This window comes from Rutidosis leptorrhynchoides, chromosome 3 (genome assembly GCF_046630445.1).
Source record: "Rutidosis leptorrhynchoides isolate AG116_Rl617_1_P2 chromosome 3, CSIRO_AGI_Rlap_v1, whole genome shotgun sequence".
NCBI classification, from domain to species: domain Eukaryota; kingdom Viridiplantae; phylum Streptophyta; class Magnoliopsida; order Asterales; family Asteraceae; genus Rutidosis; species Rutidosis leptorrhynchoides.
Window position 1 is genome coordinate 177,299,703 of NC_092335.1, and position 26,569 is coordinate 177,326,271.

The 26,569-nt window shown below is 34.3% G+C and overlaps 1 protein-coding gene and 1 pseudogene across 1 annotated transcript; both read right to left on the reverse strand.

Moving 5' to 3' along the window:
• Positions 1-14,042: 14,042 nt before the first annotated feature.
• LOC139900640 (trans-resveratrol di-O-methyltransferase-like) lies at positions 14,043-15,282 on the reverse strand (annotated as a pseudogene).
• Positions 15,283-17,030: 1,748 nt separating this feature from the next.
• LOC139900641 (uncharacterized) lies at positions 17,031-23,286 on the reverse strand. The gene is made up of 3 exons (XM_071883404.1): positions 23,236-23,286; positions 20,344-21,994; positions 17,031-17,056 (listed from the first exon to the last, which is right to left on the reverse strand). The coding sequence occupies exons 1-3, from the start codon at positions 23,284-23,286 to the stop codon at positions 17,031-17,033; spliced, it is 1,728 nt and encodes a 575-aa protein (XP_071739505.1).
• Between the last annotated feature and the right edge of the window lie 3,283 nt (positions 23,287-26,569).

Consider the following 26,569-nt stretch of genomic DNA (forward strand, 5'->3'; position numbering starts at 1 on the left):
TCTCCTTCTTCTCGTACAATGCGAATTGTATTTTTATAACATACGATCTCTGCTTTCACCTTCTTCAGCCAGTCCATACCAACTATTACATCAAAACTCCCTAACTCTACTGGTATCAAATCAATCTTAAATATTTCGCTACCCAGTTTAATTTCTCGATTCCGGCATATATAATCTGCTGAAATTAATTTACCGTTTGCTAATTCGAGTAAAAATTTACTATCCAACGGCGTCAATGGATAACTTAATTTAGCACAAAAATCTCTACTCATATAGCTTCTATCCGCACCCGAATCAAATAAAACGTAATCAGATTTATTATTAATAAGAAACGTACCCGTAACAAGCTTCGGGTCTTCCTGTGCCTCTGCCGCATTAATATTGAAAACTCTTCCGCGGCCTTATCCATTCGTGTTCTCCTGGTTCGGGCAATTTCTAATAATGTGGCCTGGTTTTCCATATTTATAACAAACTACATTGGCATAACTTGCTCTGACACTACTTGCTCTGCCATTACTCGTTCCGACACCATTTGTTCCTTTCGTTCTATTAACCCCTGGTCCGTAGACCTCACACTTCGCCACGCTATGACCATTTCTTTTACACTTGTTGCAAAATTTGGTGCAGAACCCCGAGTGATACTTTTCACACCTTTGGCATAGCTGCTTCTGATTGTTGTTGTTGTTGCGGTTGTTATTGTTATTGGGATGATTGTTGTAGTTGTTGTTGTTGTTGTTGGGCCATTTGTTGTAGTTGCGATTGATGTTGCGATTGTTGGGATAGTTGTTGCGATTATTGTTGTAATTGCTGTTGCTGTTGTATTGGTGATTCTTATCACCTTTTTCCTCCCACTTTCTTTTGACTTGCTTCACATTGGCCTCTTCAGCCGTCTATTCTTTAATTCTTTCCTCAATCTGGTTCACTAGTTTGTGAGCCATTCTACATGCCTGTTGTATGGAGGCGGGCTCGTGTGAACTTATATCTTCTTGGATTCTTTTCGGTAATCCTTTCACAAACGCGTCGATCTTCTCTTCCTCATCTTCGAACGCTCTCGGACACAATAGGCACAATTCTGTGAATTGTCTTTCGTACGTGGTAATATCAAATCCTTGGGTTCGTAACCCTCTAAGTTCTATCTTGAGCTTATTGACCTCGGTTCTGGGACGGTACTTCTCATTCATCAAGTGCTTGAATGCTGACCACGGTAGTGCGTAAGCATCATCTTGTCCCACTTGCTCTAGATAGGTATTCCACTATATTAACGCAGTACCTGTGAAGGTATGCGTAGCGTACTTCACTTTGTCCTCTTCAGTACACTTACTTATGGCAAACACCGATTTGACCTTCTCGGTCCACCGTTTCAATCCGATCGGTCCTTCGGTTCCATCAAATTCCAAAGGTTTGCAGGTAGTGAATTCTTTGTAGGTGCATCCTACACAATTTCTTGCGCCGTTAGCTGCATTGCTAGATTCGGAGTTATTGTTGGTATGTAGCGCAGCCTGTACTGCGGCTATGTTTGCAGCAAGAAAGGTACGAAATTCCTCTTTGCTCATATTCATGGTTTGTCGAGTAGTCGGTGCCATTTCCTTCAAATAGTTAAATGAAACAAGTTAATCATACAGAATATTAAGAGTAGTCAATAGTATCTCGTAGCATAATATGAACTCATTTATAAAAGCTTTTTCTTCATATTAGCGTTTTATAAGTTTAAATTCGGGTAGTACCTACCCGTTAAGTTCATACTTAGTAGCTAATATACAATTCAACTACTACAATTCTATATGAAAAACTGATTATAATAATAATATTTCGCGTTCAAACTTTTACACAATATTTTACAAACTTACAATACCGCTTATTTTACATATAGCATGAAATATAGCACACAATAAATTTGATACAAGATAGTTGTGAAGATAATTCTAGCTAATACACAAGTCGTTCAGTAAAGGCAATAAAGACACGTAATTCATACGTCCAGAAACAAGTCATGCATTCTGGTTTTACTAGGACTACTTCCCATCCTTGGTCTTGTGGAACATAACTATGGCCGTTGATAACACAGCGTGTTGTAACGTCGTCAAAGGGACGAGGGTTACGTAATGTCCAATAATCCTGTAACAATCTAAAAACCTCATTTCTTACCCCAATTACTGACTCCGTCACTTGTGGGAATGTTTTGTTTAATAGTTGTAGCCCGATGTTCTTGTTCTCACTTTGGTGAGAAGCGAACATTACTAACCCGTAAGCATAACATGCTTCTTTATGTTGCATATTAGCCGCTTTTTCTAAATCACGAAGTCCTATATTCGGATATATTGAGTCAAAATAATTTCTTAACCCGTTGCGTAAAATAGCATTTGGGTTCCCCGCAATATATGCGTCAAAGTAAACACATCGTAACTTATGGATTTCCCAATGTGATATCCCCTATCTTTCGAACGAAAGCCTTTTATAAACCAAGGCATTCTTGGAACGTTCTTCGAATGTCTTACAAACTGATCTCGCCTTAAATAGTTGTGCCGATGAATTCTGACCGACTCTAGACAAGATTTCATCAATCATGTCTCCGGGTAGGTCTCTTAAAATATTGGGTTGTCTATCCATTTTGTGTTTTTAAACTGTAAAATAGACAAGAGTTAGATTCATAAAAAAATACTTATTAATACAAGCAATTTTTACATATATCATAAAGCATAAGCACACTATATTTCATATATTACACCACACGAATACAACTATCTTATTCCGACTCGCTCATTTCTTCTTCTTCGGTTTTGGTTCGTTTTGCCAAGTTTCTAGGGATATATGATGTTCTCCTAATACGAGCCGTCGTTTTCCACATTGGTTTAGAAAAATCTGGTGGTTTAGAGGTTCCCGGGTTATTGTCACAACTTAAGAAATACGGGTGTTGACGATACATATAAAGTTCATCGGGTTTGGAATCAAATTTCTCTATTTTTATGCCCTTTCCCTTATTGTTCTCTTTTTATTTATTAAATTGTGTTGGGGTAATTCCTATAACATCATCCGAATCCTTGTCGGGATCCGATTCATCGAAGAATTGGTAATCCTCCCAATACTTTGCTTCCTTGGCGGAAACACCATTGACCATAATTAACTTTGGTCGGTTGGTTGAGGATTTTCTTCTACTTAACCGTTTTATTATTTCCCCCACTGGTTCTATTTCTTCTTCCGGTTCCGATTCTTCTTCCGGTTCCGATTCTTCTTTCCGTTCCGACTCTTCTTCCGGTTCCTCTTCGGGAACTTGTGAATCAGTCCACGAATTATTCCAATTGACATTTGACTCTTCATTATTATTAGGTGAGTCAATAGGACTTGTTTTAGAGGTAGACATCTATCATATAATATGAAACACGTTAAGAGAAAAATATATCACATAATATTCACATGTTAAAAATATATAGTTTCCAACAAAATTTGTTAAGCAATCATTTTTCAAGTAAACACGGTCGAAGTCCAGACTCACTAATGCATCCTAACAAACTCGATAAGACACACTAATGCAAAATTCTGGTTCTCTAAGACCAACGCTCGGATACCAACTGAAATATCCCGTTCATATTGATTATAAACGTTCCATATTAATTGATTTCGTTGCGAGGTTTTGACCTCTATATGAGACGTTTTTCAAAGACTGCATTCATTTTTAAAACAACCATAACCTTTATTTTATCAATAAAGGTTTCAAAAGCATTACTAAGATTATCAAATAATGATAATCTAAAATATACTGTTTACACACGACCATTACATAATGGTTTACAATAGAAATATATTACATCGACATATGTTTCTTAAATGCAGTTTTTACACAATATCATACAAACATGGACTCCAAATCTTGTCCTTATTTTAGTATGCAACAGCGGATGCTCTTAGTATTCACCTGAGAATAAACATGCTTTAAACGTCAACAAAAATGTTGGTGAGTTATAGGTTTAACCTATATATATATATATCTATATATATATATATATATATATATATATATCAAATCGTAACAATAGACCACAAGATTTCATATTTCAATACACATCCCATACATAGAGATAAAAATCATTCATATGGTGAACACCTGGTAACCGACATTAACAAGATGCATATATAAGAATATCCCCATCATTCCGGGACACCCTTCGGATATGATATAAATTTTGAAGTACTAAAGCATCCGGTACTTTGGATGGGGCTTGTTGGGCCCAATAGATCTATCTTTAGGATTCGCGTCAATTAGGGTGTCTGTTCCCTAATTCTTAGATTACCAGACTTAATAAAAAGGGACATATTCGATTTCGATAATTCAACCATAGAATGTAGTTTCACGTACTTGTGTCTATTTTGTAAATCATTTATAAAACCTGCATGTATTCTCATCCCAAAAATATTAGATTTTAAAAGTGGGACTATAACTCACTTTCACAGATTTTTACTTCGTCGGGAAGTAAGACTTGGCCACTGGTCAATTCACGAACCTATAACAAATATGTACATATATATCAAAGTATATTCAAAATATATTTACAACACTTTTAATACATTTTGATATTTTAAGTTTATTAAGTCAGCTGTCCTCATTAGTAACCAACAACTAGTTGTCCAACGTTAGATGTACAGAAAAAAATTGATATATATTATCTTGAATCAATCCACGACCCAGTGTATACACGTCTCAGGCTATATCACAACTCAAAGTATATATATTTTTGGAATCAACCTCAACCCTGTATAGCTAACTCCCACATTACTGCATATAGAGTGTCTATGGTTGTTCCAAATAATATATACACATGGGTCGATATGATATGTCAAAACATTTGTATACGTGTCTATGGTATCCCAAGATTACATAATATATTAGAATACATGTATAATACAATATAAGTTAGCTAGGATATGATTAATATAGATTTGTTACCAATTTTCACGTTGCTACAACAAGAAAAATTATCCAATCTTGTTTTACCCATAACTTCTTCATTTTAAATCCGTTTTGAGTGAATCAAATTGCTATGGTTTCATATTGAACTCTATTTTATGAATCTAAACAGAAAAAGTATAGGTTTATAGTCGGAAATATAAGTTACAAGTCGTTTTTGTAAAGGTAGTAATTTCAGTCAAAAGAACGACGTCTAGATGACCATTTTAGAAAACATACTTCCACTTTGAGTTTAATCATGATTTTTGGATATAGTTTCATGTTCATAAGAAAAATCATTTTTCCAAAAGAACAACTTTTAAATCAAAGTTTATCATAGTTTTTAATTAACTAACCCAAAACAGCCCGCGGTGTTACTACGACGGCGTATGTCCGGTTTTATAGTGTTCTTCGTGTTTCCAGGTTTTAAATCATTAAGTTAGCATATCATATAGATATAGAACATGTGTTTAGTTGATTTTAAAAGTCAAGTTAGAAGGATTAACTTTTGTTTGCGAACAAGTTTAGAATTAACTAAACTATGTTCTAGTGATTACAAGTTTAAACCTTCGAATAAGATAGCTTTATATGTATGAATCGAATGATGTTATGAACATCATTACTACCTCAAGTTTTCTGGATAAAGCTACTGGAAATGAGAAAAATGGATCTAGCTTCAAAGGATCCTTGGATGGCTTGAAAGTTCTTGAAGCAGAATCATGACACGAAAACAAGTTCAAGTAAGATTTCCACTCGAAATAAGATTGTTATAGTTATAGAAATTGAATCAAAGTTTGAATATGAGTATTACCTTGTATTAGAAAGACATCTTACTGTAAATAATAAAGATTTCTTGAGGTTGGATGATCACTCTACAAGATTGGAAGTAAGCTAGCAAACTTGGAAGTATTCTTGATTTTATGAAACTAGAACTTGTAGAATTTATGAAGAACACTTAGAACTTGAAGATAGAACTTGAGAGAGATCAATTAGATGAAGAAAATTGAAGAATTAAAGTATTTGTAGGTGTTTTTGGTCGTTGGTGTATGGATTAGATATAAAGGATATGTAATTTTGTTTTCATGTTAATAAGTCATGAATGATTACTCATATTTTTGTAATTTTATGAGATATTTCATGCTAGTTGCCAAATGATGGTTCCCACATGTGTTAGGTGACTCACATAGGCTGCTAAGAGCTGATCATTGGAGTGTATATACCAATAGTACATACATCTAAAAGCTGTGTATTGTACGAGTACGAATACGGGTGCATACGAGTAGAATTGTTGATGAAACTGAACGAGGATGTAATTGTAAGCATTTTTGTTAAGTAGAAGTATTTTGATAAGTGTCTTGAAGTCTTTCAAAAGTGTATGAATACATATTAAAACACTACATGTATATACATTTTAACTGAGTCGTTAAGTCATCGTTAGTCGTTACATGTAAGTGTTGTTTTGAAACCTTTAGGTTAACGATCTTGTTAAATGTTGTTAACTCATTGTTTATTAAATCAAATGAGATGTTAAATTATTACATTATCATGATATCATGATTTATTAATATATCTTAATATGATATATATACATTAAATGTCGTTACAACGATAATCGTTACATATATGTCTCGTTTCAAAATCATTAAGTTAGTAGTCTTGTTTTTACATATGTAGTTCATTGTTAATATACTTAATGATATGTTTACTTATCATAATATCATATTAACTATATATATATCCATATATATGTCATCATATAGTTTTTACAAGTTTTAACGTTCGTGAATCGCCGGTCAACTTGGGTGGTCAATTGTCTATATGAAACCTATTTCAATTAATCAAGTCTTAACAAGTTTGATTGCTTAACATGTGGGAAACACTTAATCATGTAAATAACAATTTCATTTAATATATATATAAACATGGAAAAGTTCGGGTCACTACAATACAAACGCTTGAAGACATGCTACGAGCATGTGTTATTGATTTCGGAAACACTTGGGATCGACATCTATCGTTAGCAGAATTTTCCTACAACAACAGTTACCATTCAGGCATTGAGATGGCGCCATTTGAAGTGCTTTATGGTAGAAAGTGTAGGTTTCCGATTTATTGGAGTGAAGTGGGGGATAGACAAATTACGGGCCCGAAGATAATACAAGAAACTACCGAGAAGATCATTCAAATTCAACAACGGTTGAAAACCGCCCAAAGTCGACAAAAGAGCTACGCTGACATTAAAAGAAAAGATATAGAATTTGAAATTGGAGAGATGGTCATGCTTAAAGTTGCACCTTGGAAAGGCGTTGTTCGATTTGGTAAACGAGGGAAATTAAATCCAAGGTATATTGGACCATTCAAGATTATTGATCGTGTCGGACCAGTAGCTTACCGACTTGAGTTACCTCAACAACTCGCGGCTGTACATAACACCTTCCATGTCTCAAATTTTAAGAAACGTTTTGCTAAAGAAGATCTCACTATTCCGTTAGACGAAATCCAAATCAACGAAAAACTTCAATTCATCGAAGAACCCGTCGAAATAATAGATCGTGAGGTTAAAAGACTTAAGCAAAACAAGATACCAATTATTAAGGTTTGATGGAATGCCCGTAGAGGACCCGAGTTCACCTGGGAGCGTGAAGATCAGATGAAGAAGAAATACCCGCACCTATTTCCAGAAGATTCGTCAACACCTTCAACAGCTTAAAATTTCGGGACGAAATTTATTTAACGGGTAGGTACTGTAGTGACCCGAACTTTTCCATGTTTATATATTAAATGATATTGATATTTACATGATTAAATGTTTCCAACATGATGAGCAATCAAACTTGTTGAGACTTGATTATTTGAAATGAGTTTCATATAGACAATTGACCACCCAAGTTGACTGGCGATTCACGAACGTTAAAAACTTGTAAAAACTACATGGTGTTATATAAATGGATATATATATATATATGGTTAATATGAGATTATGATAAGTAAGTATCTCCGTAAATATGTTAACAATGAGTTATATACAAACAAATGAGATTATTGATTTAAGAAACTCGAAAATGATATATATAACGATTATCGTTATAACAACGTCTTACTAAATACATATGTATCATATTAAGATATTGTTACACTATATTTAACATGGTAAAATTATAATTAAGTAAATCATTAAGTTTGTTAACAATGAACTACATATGTAAAAACAAGACTACTAACTTAAGGATTTTGAAACGAAACATATATGTAACGATTATCGTTGTAATAGTATTTTAACATATATATATGATGTTAAGATATATTTATACACCATGTTATTATGATAACATAACAATTTAACATCTTATTTAAGTATTATAACAATGGATTAATTACATTTACCAAGATCGTTAACTTAAAGGTTTCAAAACAACACTTACATGTAACGACTAACGGTGACTTAACGACTCAGTTAAAATGTATATACATGTAGTGTATTAATATGTATTAGTACACTTTTGAAAGACTTCAAGACACATATCAAAGTACTTCTACTTAGCAAAAATTCTTACAATTACATCCTCATTCATTTTCATCAACAATTCTACTAATATGCACATGTATTCGTACTCGTACAATACACAGCTTCTAAGATGTATATACTATTGGTATATATACTCAATCATCAGCTCCTTAGCAGCCCATGTGAGTCATTAAACATGTGGGAACCATCATTTGGCAACTAGCATGAAATATCTCCCAAAATTACAAAAAATATTATAAATCATTCATGAATTATTTACATGAAAACAAACTTACACATCCTTTATATCTAATCCATATACCAACGACCAAAAACACCTACAAACACTTTCATTCTTCAATTTTCTTCATCTAATTGATCTCTCTCAAGTTCTATCTTCATGTTCTAAGTGTTCTTCATAAATTCTATAAGTTCTAGTTTCATAAAATCAAGAATACTATCAAGTTTGCAAGATTACTTCCAAGCTTTCTAATACAATCCAAGTAATCATCTAAGCTCAAGAAATCTTTCTTATTTATAGTAAGATATCTTTCTAATACAAGGTAATACTCATATTCAAACTTTAATTCAATTTCTATAACTATAACTATCTTATTTCGAGTGGAAATCTTACTTGAACTTGTTTTCGTGTCATGATTCTACTTCAAGAACTTTCAAGCCATCCAAGAATCCTTTGAAGCTAGATCAATTTTTTGTACTTTTAGTAAGTTTACCTACTAAACTTGAGGGAGTAATGATGTTCATAACATCATTCGATTCATATATATATATATATATATATATATATATATATATATATATATATATATATATATATATATATATATATATATATATATATATATATATATATATATATATATATATAACTATCTTATAAGATTTAAACTTGTAATCACTAGAACATAGTTTAGTTAATTCTAAACTTGTTCGCAAATAAAGTTAATCCTTCTAACTTGACTTTTAAAATCAACTAAACACATGTTCTATATCTATATGATATGCTAACTTAATGATTTAAAACCTGAAAACACGAAAAACACCGTAAAACCAGATATACGCCGTCGTAGTAACACCGCGGGCTGTTTTGGGTTAGCTAATTAAAAACTATGATAAACTTTGATTTAAAAGTTGTTCTTCTGTGAAAATGATTTTTCTTATGAACATGAAACTATATCCAAAAATCATGGTTAAACTCAAAGTGGAAGTATGTTTTCCAAAATGATCATCTAGACGTCGTTCTTTCGATTGAAATGACTACCTTTACAAAAATGACTTGTAACCTGTATTTCTGACTATAAACTTATACTTTTTCTGTTTAGATTCATAAACTTAAGTTCAATATAAAACCATAGCAACTTGAATCACTCAAAACGGATTTAAAAAGAAGAAGTTATGGGTAAAACAAGATTGGATAATTTTGCTTGTTGTAGCTACGTGAAATTTGTAACAAATCTATACAAATCATATCCTAGCTAACTTATATTGTATTATACATGTATTCTAATATATTATGTAATCTTGGGATACCATAGACACGTATGCAAATGTTTTGACATATCATATCGACCCATGTATATATATTATTTGGAACAATCATAGACACTCTATATGCAGTAATGATTGAGCTAGCTATACAGGGTTGAGGTTAATTCCAAAAATATATATACTTCGAGTTGTGATCTAGCCTGAGACGTGTATACACTGGGTCGTGGATTGATTCAAGATAATTTATATCAATTTATTTTTGTACATCTAACTGTGGACAACTAGTTGTAGGTTACTAACGAGGACAACTGACTTAATAAACTTAAAACATTAAAATGTATTAAAAATGTTGTAAATATATTTTGAACATACTTTGATATATATGTACATATTTGTTATAGGTTCGTGAATCGACCAGTGGCCAAGTCTTACTTCCCGACGAAGTAAAAAATCTGTGAAAGTGAGTTATAGTCCCACTTTTAAAATCTATTATTTTTGGGATGAGAATACATGCAGTTTTATAAATGTTTTACAAAATAGACACAAGTGATCAAAATTACATTCTATGTTGAATTATCGAACCGAATATGCCCCTTTTAGCTTGGTAGCCTAAGAATTGGTGTTTATTATAATTGCCACCAATTGACGCGAATCCTAAAGATAGATCTATTTGGTCCAACAAGCCTCATCCGAGTTACGGATGCTTTAGTACTTCGATTTATCATGTCCGATGAGATTCCCGGAATGATGGGGATATTCTATATGCATCCTGTTAAGGTCGGTTACCAGGTGTTCATTATATGAATGATTTTTATGCAGATTGCATGCTGTTTATGAGAAATGGAAATATGAAATCTTGTGGTCTATTATTACGATTTGATAAATATATAGGTTAAACCTATAACTCACCAACATTTTTGTTGACGTTTAAAGCATGTTTATTCTCAGGTGATTATTAAGAGCTTCCGCTGTTACATGCTAATTTATGGACAAGAGTTGGAGTCAGCATGCTTGTATAATATTGTTTAAAAACTGCATTCGAAGACTTAAATTGATGTGTAATATTATTATACACTATTATGTAATAATCGTGTGAAAACGCTATATTTTAGATTATCATTATTTGATAATCGTCGTAATATTTTTAAACCTTTATCGATAAAATAAAGGTTATGGTTTGTTTTAAAAATCGAATACAGTCTTTGAAAAACGTCTCATATAGAGGTCAAAATCTCGCAACGAAATCAATTAATATGGAACGTTTATAAATCGATATGAACGGGACATTTCATGTTGTTTGTGTACTGATTCAACAGGAAGGACTATCAGTAGATACTAGCCTGATCAGCTAAGGTCGTGTGCCTGTACAAGCCGTCGATCCTCATATTGTCTTTACTTGTATGCTAATTGGTTGTTAGCATGTTTGTGGTGTTGTTTGCATGTATGATGCTTAAGCCTTGTCTGTTAGATGGGTTCTATTTACTTAGCGTTATGCTAATCCACCACATTTTCACCCTTGCAGGTTTCAGTACTGCAATTTGGTTGGGTGTTGGAGATTGAAGACATGTTTGACTAGTGAATTCTGATGTAGACTTTTGTAACTAATGTTTGTGATAAAGTAACACCGTTTTGTAAACCTAAACTTAATTACGTGGATTTATGTAATAATGTAATTAATGTGGTGTTTAATATATTAAAGTCTTCCGTTGTGTCTTTAAAAAAGGCTGGTGTTACAGTAATGATCCTGGTTGACATGCTTTAGTACTTGTGTCAAGTGGTTGTTTGTAATTTGAGCCAAATTACATCTTTTTTATTTAATGGTCGGCTAATACCTAAGATTGTAAACACTACTTTCTTGTGTGTGAAAGTGTTGGTTGATGTAATTTTTGGAGTCAAAACATGTTGTATTGAATGGTAAGTATTTGGTGGTCATTGGGTAAATTGTAAATGGTCAACATATTAAAAAGCGCTAAAAGTCTGGAGCAATGATTTTGCGCGTCGTGCACTTAGTTTTGGCGCTGTGCAAAAAAGCTTGAAACGCGGATAGTTCTGAACCTGTTGTAGTGCAAGCCGCACATGTGTATTCAGTTTATATATATACATATAATTAAAAATTGTCTTCTTTCTGAAAATGTGTTTAGGTTCGTTTCAATATAGTTTGTTGTTATTGATTTTTATGCTTATACTCCGTATATACATTATTAAGTTTTTAAATTAAATTTTTTATCTAACTAAATTGTAAGGTTCATATTACTGTATAATCTATTTATTACTTGTATCTTTTTAACTTTTTTGCTCCGTTAGTCCACCTCAATTTGCTAACAACGTCCCTCGGTTTCTAATTTGGCTTTGCGCGTCCTTTATTTATCAAAAATTTGCAATCAGCGTCACTCCGTCTAAATTCCGTTAAAAAAAGTCCGTTAACCCTTGATATGTGCATTGCATGTGAGGGTAAATTCGTCTTTTTACTCTTCTTCGTAAAAAACGAGGGACCACCGGTACAAAAAATCTTATAATTTATATATTATTAATTTATAAATCTATAAAAATAAAAATAAATATCTATTTTCATATCAGATTCCACTATAAAGACAATTTTGAACAAAAATTCGTAGCTATTTGTACTTCACAAATCCTTTCGGATCCCATTATAAAGATGATGAACCTTGACATGTGTATCTTATTACTATTTCATTCAAGATGTACCTTTGAAATATTTGTTAACTATGATCGATAAAACAACCATTTTATCTATAGATTTGTGTTTGCTTCAGCTTAGTTATCATCATATTTTTGCAAAACATCATCTACTGTTGCTGTTGCTAAACACACTCATTGTACACTTTGAATATCACTGTATCGATCTTGAAATCTGATTTAGAACACTAATCGAAGCAAGAAAATTGCACTTACAAATTGCACAAATCGATCCATAGCTTCGTTTTCGTGGTAAAAATCCGAGTTTCAACCCGTTTTATTGGGTTTTGTTTTAAAACTCGAAGTTTGATTTTGGTTGTTTTTGATTGAGTATGTTTTACCAAATTCTGAAAATATTCTGAAAATATAGAAAGTTCACTTATCATCTCTTGATCATTTCTTCAAACTTTTAGATATTAATTCGTTCATTTGATAAGGTAACAAGCTAGATTTTTGTTCGAAAAAACCGTATTCTAAATCGACTTGTTTAACTGATACTTCACCGTGAACCGCAACCAAGACACCGGATCTGATACTTCATCATTTTCAGGACATTCGTGCGAAGTAAAACGTGATTTTTGCGACTGAACAAGAGTACAAACGAACGAGCTTGCTTAATTCGTACCTATAACATACCAATTTTGTGAATTTAAGTGAATGAGATTGATGGGTCATGCGTACAACTTTTGGGAAGAAGAAAACCTTTTGCTTTTAATTTGTTTTTTTTAATTTGCTTTTAATTTGTTGGATTTAATTTTAGTATAGGCGTGGAAAATTCAAGGAGCTCTAAAAGATTTTGGGTTTCTTTAATCATCTCTGTATTGAAAATAGATTTTTATTTTTATAGATTTATAAATTAATAATATATAAATTATAAATTTTTTGCATTGGTGGTCCCTCATTTTTTATGAAGAAGAGTAAAAAGACGAATTTACCTTCATATGCAAAGCAAATTAAAAACCGTTAGCAAATTGGAGTATAACTGAGGGATTAATGGAGCAAAAAAGTTATCTTTTTTATAGACGTATACATTATAAGCCTTGTAACACGCTAAAAAATTAAAATAATTTGATCTTCTTAATACAATTTATCATTTTGACCCACCAAAATAGTTCAAGCTCCTTTCCCTGTACCCACAAGTTCTGGGTGCCAGTATGTCACCATGGTAACTTTTCTTATATGCAATTATATTATGTATCATGTATATATAAAACCAAAAATTATGCTTCAAAACAAATCATATACGTATTCAATTTGTAAAAAATACGCATTGTTAATCATGACTTGAATAACCAATTAACCATACATCAATGAACGACAATGCGATAACAAAGACAACAACATTGAATGGAAGAAAGAAGTTGTTACGATATACTCTAGTAGCTTCTTCGATCGGCTTTTATTTTGAGAGGAAGTAAGTAATAATATTCGTGGTTTAGTTAAGCAGCTAGGGGTAAACTTCAATGAGAGACCTAACTCCTAAAGTGGGAGTAATCTTATTCTCGCTAAAGCCAGAATCATCAAGTAAAAGTCGTGCCCAATCCTTCTCACTTCTCTCCCTTCCTGTTAGAGTTGTCATCATAAGCATATCGAAATAAAGTTAAGTCTTATGTGAATCACTATCCCCTTTATTGTCCTCCACCACCATGTATATGATGATTAGTTTCCCTCCATTTTCTTTGTTCGAAATAGCCTCTTTGCATCGCTTCAATATCTTTATGCATTCTTCGTCACTCCAATCATGTAGTATCCACTAGAAATTAAAACCATCATAGTAGGACAGCATAATAGTAGTTCATTGATGTATTTAACAAAAACTATGTTAGCAAACATATTACCTATATAAAGCGGATAATATAATAGCAACAGTAAAAAATAAAAAAATACCTTAAGCAAAACGGCATCCGCTTTGAGAATGGCTTTGAACATATCACCACCAACATAGCTTAAATTCTTATTTCCGACCAAACCATCAACAACATGAGGAAGATCAAAACATATGCAACTAAGCTCTGAAAACGCTTCGGCTATAGTTGTGGCAACTGTCCCGGTACCACCTCCAACATCAACGATAGATCTTAACCCTTTTAATACCTGTCCACATTCCTTAAGAACTATGCTTGTAACAATCTTTGCGTCACTAGCCATAGCTTCATTGAAGAGATGGTTCAACTTTGGCTCATGGCCTGCGTAATCCCATAACGTCCTTCCATGAGTCGCTTTCAAAAGGAGTGACATCATCATTTTTGAACCATTCAGTCAACTCTTGCCACGGATCCATTATTATTGGATCCAACATGGCTAGCAAAAAGGGTCTTATTCTTAGTGGTTCTTCCTTAAGAAGTACGCGAGAAGCATAAGCTAGTAAATAACCTTCATCTTCTTCCACGAAGAAACCTGAGTGAACTAGGATGCGCATAAGTCGATAGACAAAATGAGATCGCTCTTTTTTTTTGGAAAGGGCTTCGACTAACTCAGAGAGCGCCATTGGTGCACCATGACGATTGATGATATCTGGTATTTGTAGCTGAATAGCACATTTGAGTGACACTGAGTTTATAAAGCTAAAAATGTGGTTCCATATGTGATCTTGAGAATGAAGTAAGTCTCTAGATGATGTTTGGTTTGCCATGTATTTTTACTTGTAATCTATAAGTGATACTCGATCTATTTTGCATGCTTTAAGGTTAAAGACTGCCAATATATAGGAAAAAATAATAATATATACTTATGCTAGCATTTAAAGTGTGATGTATTAAGTAAAAGACCACAAGTGGATAATATATAATATTTAAAACTTGGACTTATCTATTCTCTTTTCTAGATAAATGCCAAACACGTTTCTTATATTTTCTCCTAGATACGCGCTATAAGACTATTCATGACTGTGACGTTAAAAGTAAATAATGTACTTTTTGGTGAAATTATAGGTTTCTGACTATGACAGTATTTGACCGTTATTAACCCAAAAGGTTAAATTATTATATCAAATATTTGTAAGGTGATGCGGTAAAATCTGATTGAAAATTGGATGATAAAATAAATAAATTATTAACCATAATATTATAATTCAGATGTAAGTTAAATTAGAACCTTTGATCATTCAAATTTTGAGTCATTTAGCGTTTATCATCTTGTTTTATCAAAACACTGACAGATGCAAGTACCTCAATCTTGAGTACGATCGATGGGTCTCATGTCCCCTATCCTCGTTGGCGAATGTTTTTTTTTTTTTTTTGAAATGCAAGCCCCCCAAAGTTAGGTCACAAGATTTTCTGGAAAACATCGTAAGAAAAGTATACAGTATCATGAGCACTTGATTATAAAGCTTTAACCTTTGCGTATAGCCGAGCCACACGTCTTCAGTTTACCCTATCTTAGCGATACACCGATCAAGTGTACGACTAACAACAAAATAAGCACCAGTTATGTTGCGGTGAGGTTTGTCAAACCTAACGGTACCGTCCCTACAAGTCGAGCTTACAAAGTAACTAATATAATCAAGCTAAGGGATTTTTTTATCTGAACTCATATGTATATTCTGGTAAGTTACTCGTGCCTAATATGTAAATTTGTAAAAAGCATGCATCTCATCCCTGTAAAAATGTAGTAGGGACTGTAGACTCACCTTAGCAAAAGCACTTGTAAATATCTTAGCAAAACGTACGGTTGTCGAACAATCTCGACTGAACAACGCAACCTAAACAAGTAAATCATCTTAAGTATACACTTATAGGTCAAACTATGTCAACCCATAGTGTACGCAAAGTCCTAGTGCTCAGACTGACTCAACAAACAAGTAAAAGTCAACTAATCCAAGCAAGTCAACCAAAGTCAAACCAAAAGTCAACTCGGTCAAAGTGGTCAACTAAAGTCAAACATCTCAGTAGGTCATGCAACCATGGTCAACATGTCAAACCTAGGTCAAGTATCACTTTACAAGTCATAGTTAATTAAATCACACATTCGCAGTTTAAAGCATGCCTTCAAAAAACGTACATCGTAGAAAGATTAAACTATAGCTCATAGCACACAAATCATTAAATTATGAACAACTCCAAATCATAGCTACACTTAAAATAGATTCAAAAAAGTCTGGCCAAAGCCTCATACGATATATAAAAGTTAGAAGTCAGAAGGGGTCTAGTTACGGTTACTAAATCAGTTTCAGCACGCGCATCAGTTTTGAAATATTTCTCAGAAAATATAGAAAATAGATTTTGACGAACGGCCAATTGGAGTCATCTCAAAACATTCCAAAATATTAGTGGCAAAATAATCAAAGACATCTCTATAGCCAATTCATACAGTTTAATCAATCTTTACAGACCTTCCAGTTTTGTTCATCAAACAGACATATCACTTAGACGAGCATATATCTCATGGCAATTCACGTTTTTGCAAGTCTGTATACAAATGAAATATGTCAAGTAACATATAAAATAACATATTACAGAAGATAAAAGTTTCAATCAACTCCTAGTTCACTCTAGCAATTTTTATGTAACTTTGAAAACTGATTCAGCTCACTTAAAGAACCAAATCTTCGTTTTGACATAACGGGAGCATTACATAACCTTTTAATGCAAATATTAAGTCCAAATTGCATAAATTTTCATAAGGAATACATTAGTACACTTTTTATAAACTAAAACACAAAGCAGACAACTCAGAAAATTCGGATTACGAACAAAACCTAGTCAAATCTTCGCTTAAGCATATCTTAAGCATACGATAACGAAATCACGCAAAATCAGAGTCTAAAATTAATAACTTTTAGATATCTATCCATCTAAACATATTACAAGTTCAGTTATCATGTCAATTTTATCAGATATACAAGAAAAAATTCGTTTTCCATGCAAACAACGTTAATCAAGCAATCAAACGATAAATTACAACTCTAGACACCACTAATTGAGCATTAGACTCGAATACACCATGAAATTGAACAAAATTCAGATTTAGAAAAACTAGGGTTAGTGTTTATACCTCAAACGATTAAATTGCTTATACTATCGTGTAGAGAATGATGCGTAGAACAACGTTCGTGTTTAAGACTTGATCTAATTTTGAGTTTTGGTGATGATGGTGGTGTGGTGGTGATCGACGGCCAAAGGGGGTAGGGGAAGAGAGCAAAAGTCGACTAGAACTTGTGGGGAATGAGGGTTCTTTCTCTAATGTTTCCTTTTATATCCCATTAGGCCCTAAATCTCACACTAATGTCCCAACAAGCCAAGCTTAAGTCCACTAAGGGAATGGGGAGGGGGGCTCGGCCGAATGGCCCTTTAATGGTTGTTCGGGCTCGTTTGTGCTTAATTGCTTGTACGCGCGTGGTTCGTTTCGAGTGCCGTTAACCGTATCGGGTCTCCGGAACGTTAACTAGTCGTTGAATCAAAATCACCGGATTTAATTCATTAAATAAATAATAAATTAAATAAGTTTTTCTTAAAGTCAATAATTACAACAACAACAACAACAACACAACAACAACAACAATACCCAATCCAACGAAAGTGGGGTATAGGGGAGGTGAGTGTAGACAATCATTCCTCGTACCCTAGATTAGAAGGAAGTCACTACTCCACCCGCGGGTATAGAACCCGCGCCTAGATAAGGTCGTCCCTCCCTCTACTCTAGCGCAAAAGAGATTGCTTCCTAAAGGGCCTCCGGCCCGAAGAGCTCATAAGAACAAAATAGAGAGGGCAAATGATACGTACCTGTACGAGTAATGAGCGCCTAGCAAGAAGCAACCATACACAGTAACCATAAAGGGGACACATATAGCAGTAATGCACAACAGTAGGGCAAAGAGCATGAATAAAATAGTGCACATAACCATTTAATTTCAGGTAGACATACAGACAAACAAAATATATATACATATATATATATATATATATATATATATATATATATATATATATATATATATATATATATATATATATATACGCACCCACACAGACACACACATCGATATATATATACCACACGAAAGCATGAAAAAAAAAAAACTCATGCTTAAACATAAATACATATAGATACATTCGTAGATATATATACCTAGGTACAGATACAAGACAGACAAACCTACATACACCAATACATGCACTTAGATACATAGATACATATATATAGATACAAACATATACATCGGTACATATATATATAGCCTAAAAACATATACATAGATACAAAGGCATATAAACTATGTAGAGGGGTATAAATAGTGTGGTTATTGAATATCTGGTTATAGTTATATATGTAGTTGTATAATAAAAGTAACTAACACAATGATGAAAAAAAAAAAAAAAAAAAACCTACTCAATAATTCTAATTCTACTCCTCCACAGGCTCCTATCAGAAGTCATGTCCTCCGTCAGTAGGAGCTCTTTCATGTCAAGCTTCAATCTATCCTCCATCCTACGTCTAGGTCTACCCATTCTCCTTACGCCGCCAACGGCGAGGGTCTCGACTCTCCTAACTGGGGCTAAAAGTGGGCGCCTCCTAACATGCCCAAACCATCTAAGTCGTCCTTCCCTAAGTTTGTTGATGATGTTCCCAACTTCCAATTTCTCCCTAAAAACTCCATTTGGTATCATATCTAGCATGGTCTTACCACATGTCCATCTAAGCATCCTCATTTCTGCCACCTCCATCCTCCTCTCTTGGGCCTTCGTCATTGGCCAACACTCTGATCCATACAACATGGCTGGTCTAATTGCCACCTTAAAGAATTTACCTTTCAGTTTAAGTGGGACCTTCTTGTCGCACAACACCCCTTTCACAGCCCTCCACTTCAACCATCCTACTCGTATACGATGCGTCACATCCTTATCTATCCGTCCCGAAATGTGAAGCATCGAGCCTAAATATCTAAAGGACTCTTGAGGGGGTAGAATCTGATCCCCAATTCTGATATCCACTATATCATCGTGTTCCTCTTCGCCTCCCTTGAAATCGCATCTAAGGTACTCCGATTTAAGTCTGCTAATCCGTAGGCCATTTGATTCTAAGGCGATCCTCCATTGCTCTAGCCTCCTGTTAAGCTCATCCTGAGAATCCGAAACTAATACAATATCGTCGGCGAAAATCAGGCACCATGGGATGTTGTCTTGTATCCTATGAGTCAACTCGTCTAGGATCAAAGCGAAAAGATAAGGGCTAAGGGCAGATCCCTGATGTAAACCAACCTCTACCGGGAAAAACTCTGTGTTTCCTACCGTCGTACGTACACGAGCCTTCGCCCCCTCGTACATATCTCTAATAGATCTTATATATCTACTTGGGACTCCCCTAGCATTAAGAGTCTTCCAAATCAGCTCACGCGGGACACAGTCATAAGCTTTTTCCAAGTCTAAGAACGCCATGTGTAGGTTCTTTTGCTTTTCCCTATACTTCTCCATAAGGCTTCTAACTATGTGAATCGCTTCCATCGACGAGCGTCCTGGCATGAAGCCGAATTGGTTCTCTGAAACCTTTGTCTCGCGTCTGAGCCTCGTCTCGATCACTCTTTCCCAAAGCTTCATAGTATGACTGAGTAACTTTATGCCTCTATATTTACTACATAATTACGCATCTCCCTTGTTCTTGTAAATGGGAATAACCTCACTGAGTCTCCATTCCATAGGCATATTTGCGCTTCTAAACGTCGTGTTGAAAAGGTTTGTCAACCATCTAACCCCGTCACCTCCTAGGCACTTCCACGCCTCAATCGGAATTTGGTCTGGTCCTACTGCTTTGTTTCTCCCCATCTTTTGTAGGGCCAATCTAACTTCCTCCTGATTAATCCTCGTGCAGAAACAGTTGTTTTGAAACTCCTGAACCTCGTGGGGTTCACCGTTCCGCTCTAGTCTTCCCCTACCGAAAAGGGATGCAAAATATTCTTCCCATCTTTTCCTAATAAGGTCTTCTCTCACTATACTTTGCCCTGCTACATCCTTGATATATTTGATGTTACCTAAGTCCCTCCTTCCTCGCTCCCTAGCTTTGGCTATCCTATATATGTCATTAGCTCCTTCTTTAGAGTCTAGCTTTCTATACAAGTCTTCATATGCTTTGTCTTTTGCAATTGCTACGGCCTTCTTAGCTTCTCTTTTAGCTTCTTTATATCTTTCTTCTACCCTAGTTCTCTCTTCAGGTGTCCCTTCTCCAAGAGTAATGAGCTCCTTAAACCTCGTCTGCATTAACGCGACTTTCGATTGGACATCGTCACTAAGCCACCACGACTCTCTTCTACTTTTATGGGCTCTCAATGTCCCTATAGCCACTCCTAAGGTCTCTTTTGCCACATCTCTGATAGTGGACTCCATGCGATTCCATATCTGGTCTGCGTCCGTAGGGGCAACGTAATCCTCTTCTACACTCAATCTATTAACAACAATCGCTCTAAAAGTCTCCGCATTCGCTCCATAGAGGTTCTTCCAAAGGATTCTGGGTTGTACAGCCCTAGCCCTCCTGCCAACTCTTCCCCTAGTGACTAGGTCCATGACCAGCAATCTGTGCTGGGAGGAGCACGTCAAAGCTGGAAGGACCTTACAGTCCTTACATGTCCTAAGTTCCCCTTTACGAAGAAGCAAAAAGTCAATCTGGGTGTTGCGACCCCCGCTATGGAATGTGGCTAACTGAGCATCCCTCTTCTTGAAGAAAGAGTTTGCTACCACCAACTCGTGGGCAATGGCAAACTCAAGAATTGAGCGCCCCTCTTCATTTCTAGGACCAAACCCAAAGCCACCATGGGCTCCCTCATAACCTTCTGCCTCCACTCCTATATGTCCATTCAGATCACCACCTATAATCAGTCGATGGTCGGCTGGGCACCCCCTCACCACCTCATCTAACAATTCCCAAAAACTCTTCTTTTTCGCATCACCTAAACCCGCATGAGGTGCGTATGCACTAATGACCGTGAAAGTCTCCTCCTTAATAATTAAACTAACCGACATAATCCTATCGCTAAACCTGCCCACGTCAGCAACGTTATCTTTATGTAGTTTTCCTAAAAAGATACCTACCCCATTTCGTGCTATCCTAGAACCCGAGTACCACAACTTATAGTCCTGAATCTCTATCGCCTCTTCACCCTTCCATCTAGTCTCTTGAACACACACTATGTCTACCTTACTCTTAAGAAAGGTATCAACGAGCTCAATCCTCTTACCAGTCAAGATTCCTATATTCCAACTACCCACTCTAATCCTACCAACGATGGCTACCCTACAACCTCCTCTAACCCCTCTAGGCCTACCCGCCCCTAAAATAGGAGAACATGACCTCAAGTGACCATAACTATGCGAAGGATCTATATTACTTTGTGCACTAAAAAGATGACCAAGTACAAGCTAAACAATATGAATAAGATAAATTCGTATAAATTGTAAATTATAATATTTAGAACTAAAAAAGGATATATAAATGTAAGTTATACTATAATATAAATTACAACTAGGCGGTATATCAATAAAAGAATAATATATAATCCAATATAGTCAAATAGGAGAGAAAGAAAGGAAAAAAATATATATATGTATATATAAGAAGAATTTATACCCAATGGAAAATACTTAATAAATTTATAAAAAAAATCTATTAGATGGAAACTTAATATACTATAGCTACAAAAATATTACTCTTAATTCGGGGAAAGCACAGGTTGTAAAAAAAAAAAAAAAAAAAAGACAAACAGCATAAAAGTTTAAGTTATGAAAACCAAATAGAAATTGTACAGTAAGGTTGGCTACAGAAAAGTTAGGTTATGGGGAAGAGAAATTTAAAGGTCAGAGAAAACAAACACAGCCTTATGAGGATGAAGGAGTTCCGGCAGCAGCGGCTCCCGACGGCAAAGAGGTAGCAGCAAACAGCGACTTAGCTAGATTTCTGGATCGCGAGGACTTTTGTTACAGGCTCCGTTATATTACCTGCGAGAAAAAAAAAGACCGGGAACTATTCCGGCGACCTGAGAGGCGGTGCGTGGTGGCGCGTTGCGAGAGGTTTGCCGGCGAAAGTTATACTCTCAGGTTCGGAAAATTGCTGCGATTTTGATGGTGCCGGTGACGGCTTCTAATTTGATCCAAGCTAAGAGCAATTTAAGTTTAAATGTAATAGGTGGTTGTTTGCTTTTTGGGGTGGAGCTAGGCAGAGAGAAAGAGACAGAATAATTTAATTTAAAGTCAATAATTATTGAAAATAATTATTTCGTCATTTTTCTGAATTCCGTAAACTAAAAAACCTTCTAGGCGATTTTTTTTAATCGTAACGTTTCTTAGTTATTTCGCTATCCGTAATAAGTTCATAAATTAATATAACATATTAATTCAAGAATCTCTCTAATAAGCATGTATTTAATTCTATTAAACATACAAGTCTAAGTAAACACCGTTAAATACTTAACGGACAAGTAACGAAAGTAAACGGAAAAAGTTGGGTTGTTACATTACCCACCTGTTATGAAAAATTTCGTCCCGAAATTTTAGTGCTCATCCGCCGTAGTAGTCTCCTCGGGAAATAGATGTGGATACTTAAGTCTCATCTGATCTTCACGTTCCCACGTGAATTCTGGTCCTCTACGGGCATTTCATCTAACCTTAACGATCGGAATTCTGCTTTTCTTTAGTTGCTTAACCTCGTAACCCATAATCTCAACAGGTTCTTCAATGAAATTAAGCTTAGGATCAACTTGCACTTCGTCTAAGGGAATTACCAAGCTTTCGTTTGATAAACATTTCTTCAAATTGGAAACATGAAAGTATCGTGAATCTCACTAAGTTCCTGCGGTAATTTCAGTCTATAAGCTACCGGTCCAATTCTCTCGGTAATCTCAAACGGTCCAATATACCTTGGACTTAACTTTCCTCTTTTGCCAAAATGCACTACACCCTTCCAGGGTGACACCTTGAGCATAACTTTGTCTCCAACCTGAAATTCCAAATCTTTCCTTCTAATATCGGCATAACTCTTTTGATGATCTCGCGTTATTTTCATTCTCTCTCGTATCATCGCGATCTTCTCTGTCGTTTCGTGTACAATCTCAGGACCAGTTAACTGACTATCTCCTAATCAGTCCAACATATAGGTGATCTGCACTTTCTGCTATACAGTGCTTCAAAAGGTGCTGCCTTTATACTTGTGATATTGCTCATAATGAACATATCTCTAGTCCCGATATCTCTCTGAAATAATAGGTTTTTATACGTATTGTATTATATTTCTATTGTAATTGTGTAAATAAATAAAAATGAAGATGGAGTCTAAAAATGGAAAACTAACTAAAAAGACAGTCGAAAATGATCAACGTACAACTTATACTCCAAAAGGTACAAGCAACAGTGCAAGAGGTACAAGAAAAGAAGTGAAGTGTACAAGGGATTTGTGACGATCCTTCCAAATCCCTTTGGACGAATACATCATTCATTGATTTCATAGTGAGATTTTGACCTCTATATGATACGTTTTGTAAACATTGCATTCTTTTAAAAAGGCACACCATAAATGAATATATAAATCCAAGGTTTTCAACGTCTGATAATTTCCACGTATAGACAATTACCGTATATAATAGTTTACAATACTACATCTGTTGACAAAGCAGTCAAAATAAGATACACGGTGATGATTTTGTGAATGCAAAATTTTCTTGAATAAAGTATGTATGACTCCATGCACATAGCTTGTATAACGTATAAGCAAACAACAGAAGACTTCTAGGAACCTGAGAATAAACATGTTTAAAAGTGTCAACACAAAGGTTGGTGAGTTCATAGTTTTAATGTTGCGCATAATCTGTATATAAAGGTGGATCACAAGATTTCAGTTGTTTCATCCAGAAACGTTTATCAAAAGATTCTACGTAACAGGGTACCCTGGTAACTAAACTTTAACGTCTATATAATAAGTAACCTTTGTATAATAATCTTAATAATACACGCAAACCAACGTATACGCTTCTCAAATAGCATACGTCCATTAAAAGGCTAGTGCTCTAGCTCGGACGGGGATGTCAAGCCCTATGGATCCATATACTACTACTCGCGCCCACCAGTTCTTATAACTGGCAGTTACTAGTTACCAAAGCTAAGGGATTTTCGGTTTAAACTCAGTGTAGAATTTAGTATGTACTTGTATCCATTGCGTTTAAATATATTGCATGTATTCTCAGCCCAAACATATAGATTGCAAAAGTAATTAAAAAGGGAGCAAATGAAACTCACCTTAGCAGCACATAAGGTCATTCACCAAAAAGTGACCGAAACTCGGAATGAAAAATTAACCATAGATCTCAACCTAGAGAACATATGTTGGTCAATACATGTCTAATAAACTAGGTTGGGTTATAGTGTATCACAATCCTAATGCTCGAGATCGACATACAAAAGTTATCAAAAGTCATTTCAAAAAGTCAATTTTGACAATTGTTCAACAAAACAAGACGTGCCTTATATAAGGATTCATTTACTTGGCTAGTAGTATTTTATCAATCTCATAAACAGGTTGTTTAAATATTAATTGCGGATTCAAAAGTAATTCCAATTAACGTCGATTATAATTCAGTTGACCATATCTTTTGATTCGTTCATCGAAATTGAGCGATTTCTAAATGAAAAGTTATTGATTTTTCGCTAGCTTTCCGAAAACATGCATATCATATACCTTTTACCAGTAATATATGTATTTAATTCGTGATTCATTGTAAACTGTTTAACGACGAAATTTAGCATACAAGCATGTATAAATATATACTCGAGCACTAGACATGTATACACTATTAATATATAAAAGATAAGATATGAATGCTCACGTATCAATATTGAGATTCAATATTGCAGGAAAGTACGTAGACGCAACAGAGATGATAAATACTAGGTTTGACTTGTGAACAATACCCTCGAACAATACCCATAACCTCCTTAGTAATAACCCATAGTTTCCTTAGCTCTATCCTGTTTGAAAACCCATTTTGAAAGTGACACGCTCATGACCTCGTCGTAGTATTTTAAGTGATATAATTAATAATAATAATAATAATAATAATACTAATAATAATAAAATAAATAATAATAATCTTAATAATAATAATAATAATAATAATAATAATAATAATAATAATAATAATAATAATAATAATAATAATAATAATAATAATAATAATATAAATAATAATACAGAGAGAGTAGAAGATATTTGTGTAAAACAAATCGAGCAGAAACTGGCCTTTTATAGGCATAATTCCTGATTCTGATGCCCATACGAGTGCATGGGATTTTAGTGCAAATCTCATGCACTTGCATGAGCTCATGCACTCGCATGGGTTTTATGCTTATTTCCCATGCGATCGCATGGCCGTCAGATTCAGCTCACATATTTTTTGTTTTCTTGTTTGTCGACATAATTAAATATAATATATATAATATATATAATTTAAATAATTAATTATATATTATATTAAATTCATTTGCATAGTTGACTTGTAATTTTCGTTCCGATGACTCGTATGTTGTCACTCGACTTATGTCCCGGTTCCGGTTTCTCGAACGCATTTTCGTACGCTTAGAAAACTCGAAATTTACGTTTTGTGACTCGTACCTTTGTCAAAATATAGTCTTAAATTATCAATAAACAATATCATTCAAAGTGTATCTTAAACTTTCGAGTGTTTTGGTCATTTACTTCTATAAATCATTGTCTCGCTATTTGTTGATATATATATATATATATATATATATATATATATATATATATATATATATATATATATATATATATATATATATATATATATATATATATATATATATATATATATATATATATATATATATAATAACAAATCGTTTTATGACCAAGTTAATATATATTTTCAACATTCATAAACACGTTTTAAATATACGTCGCAAGTTATTCATACAATTTCAACTTATCAT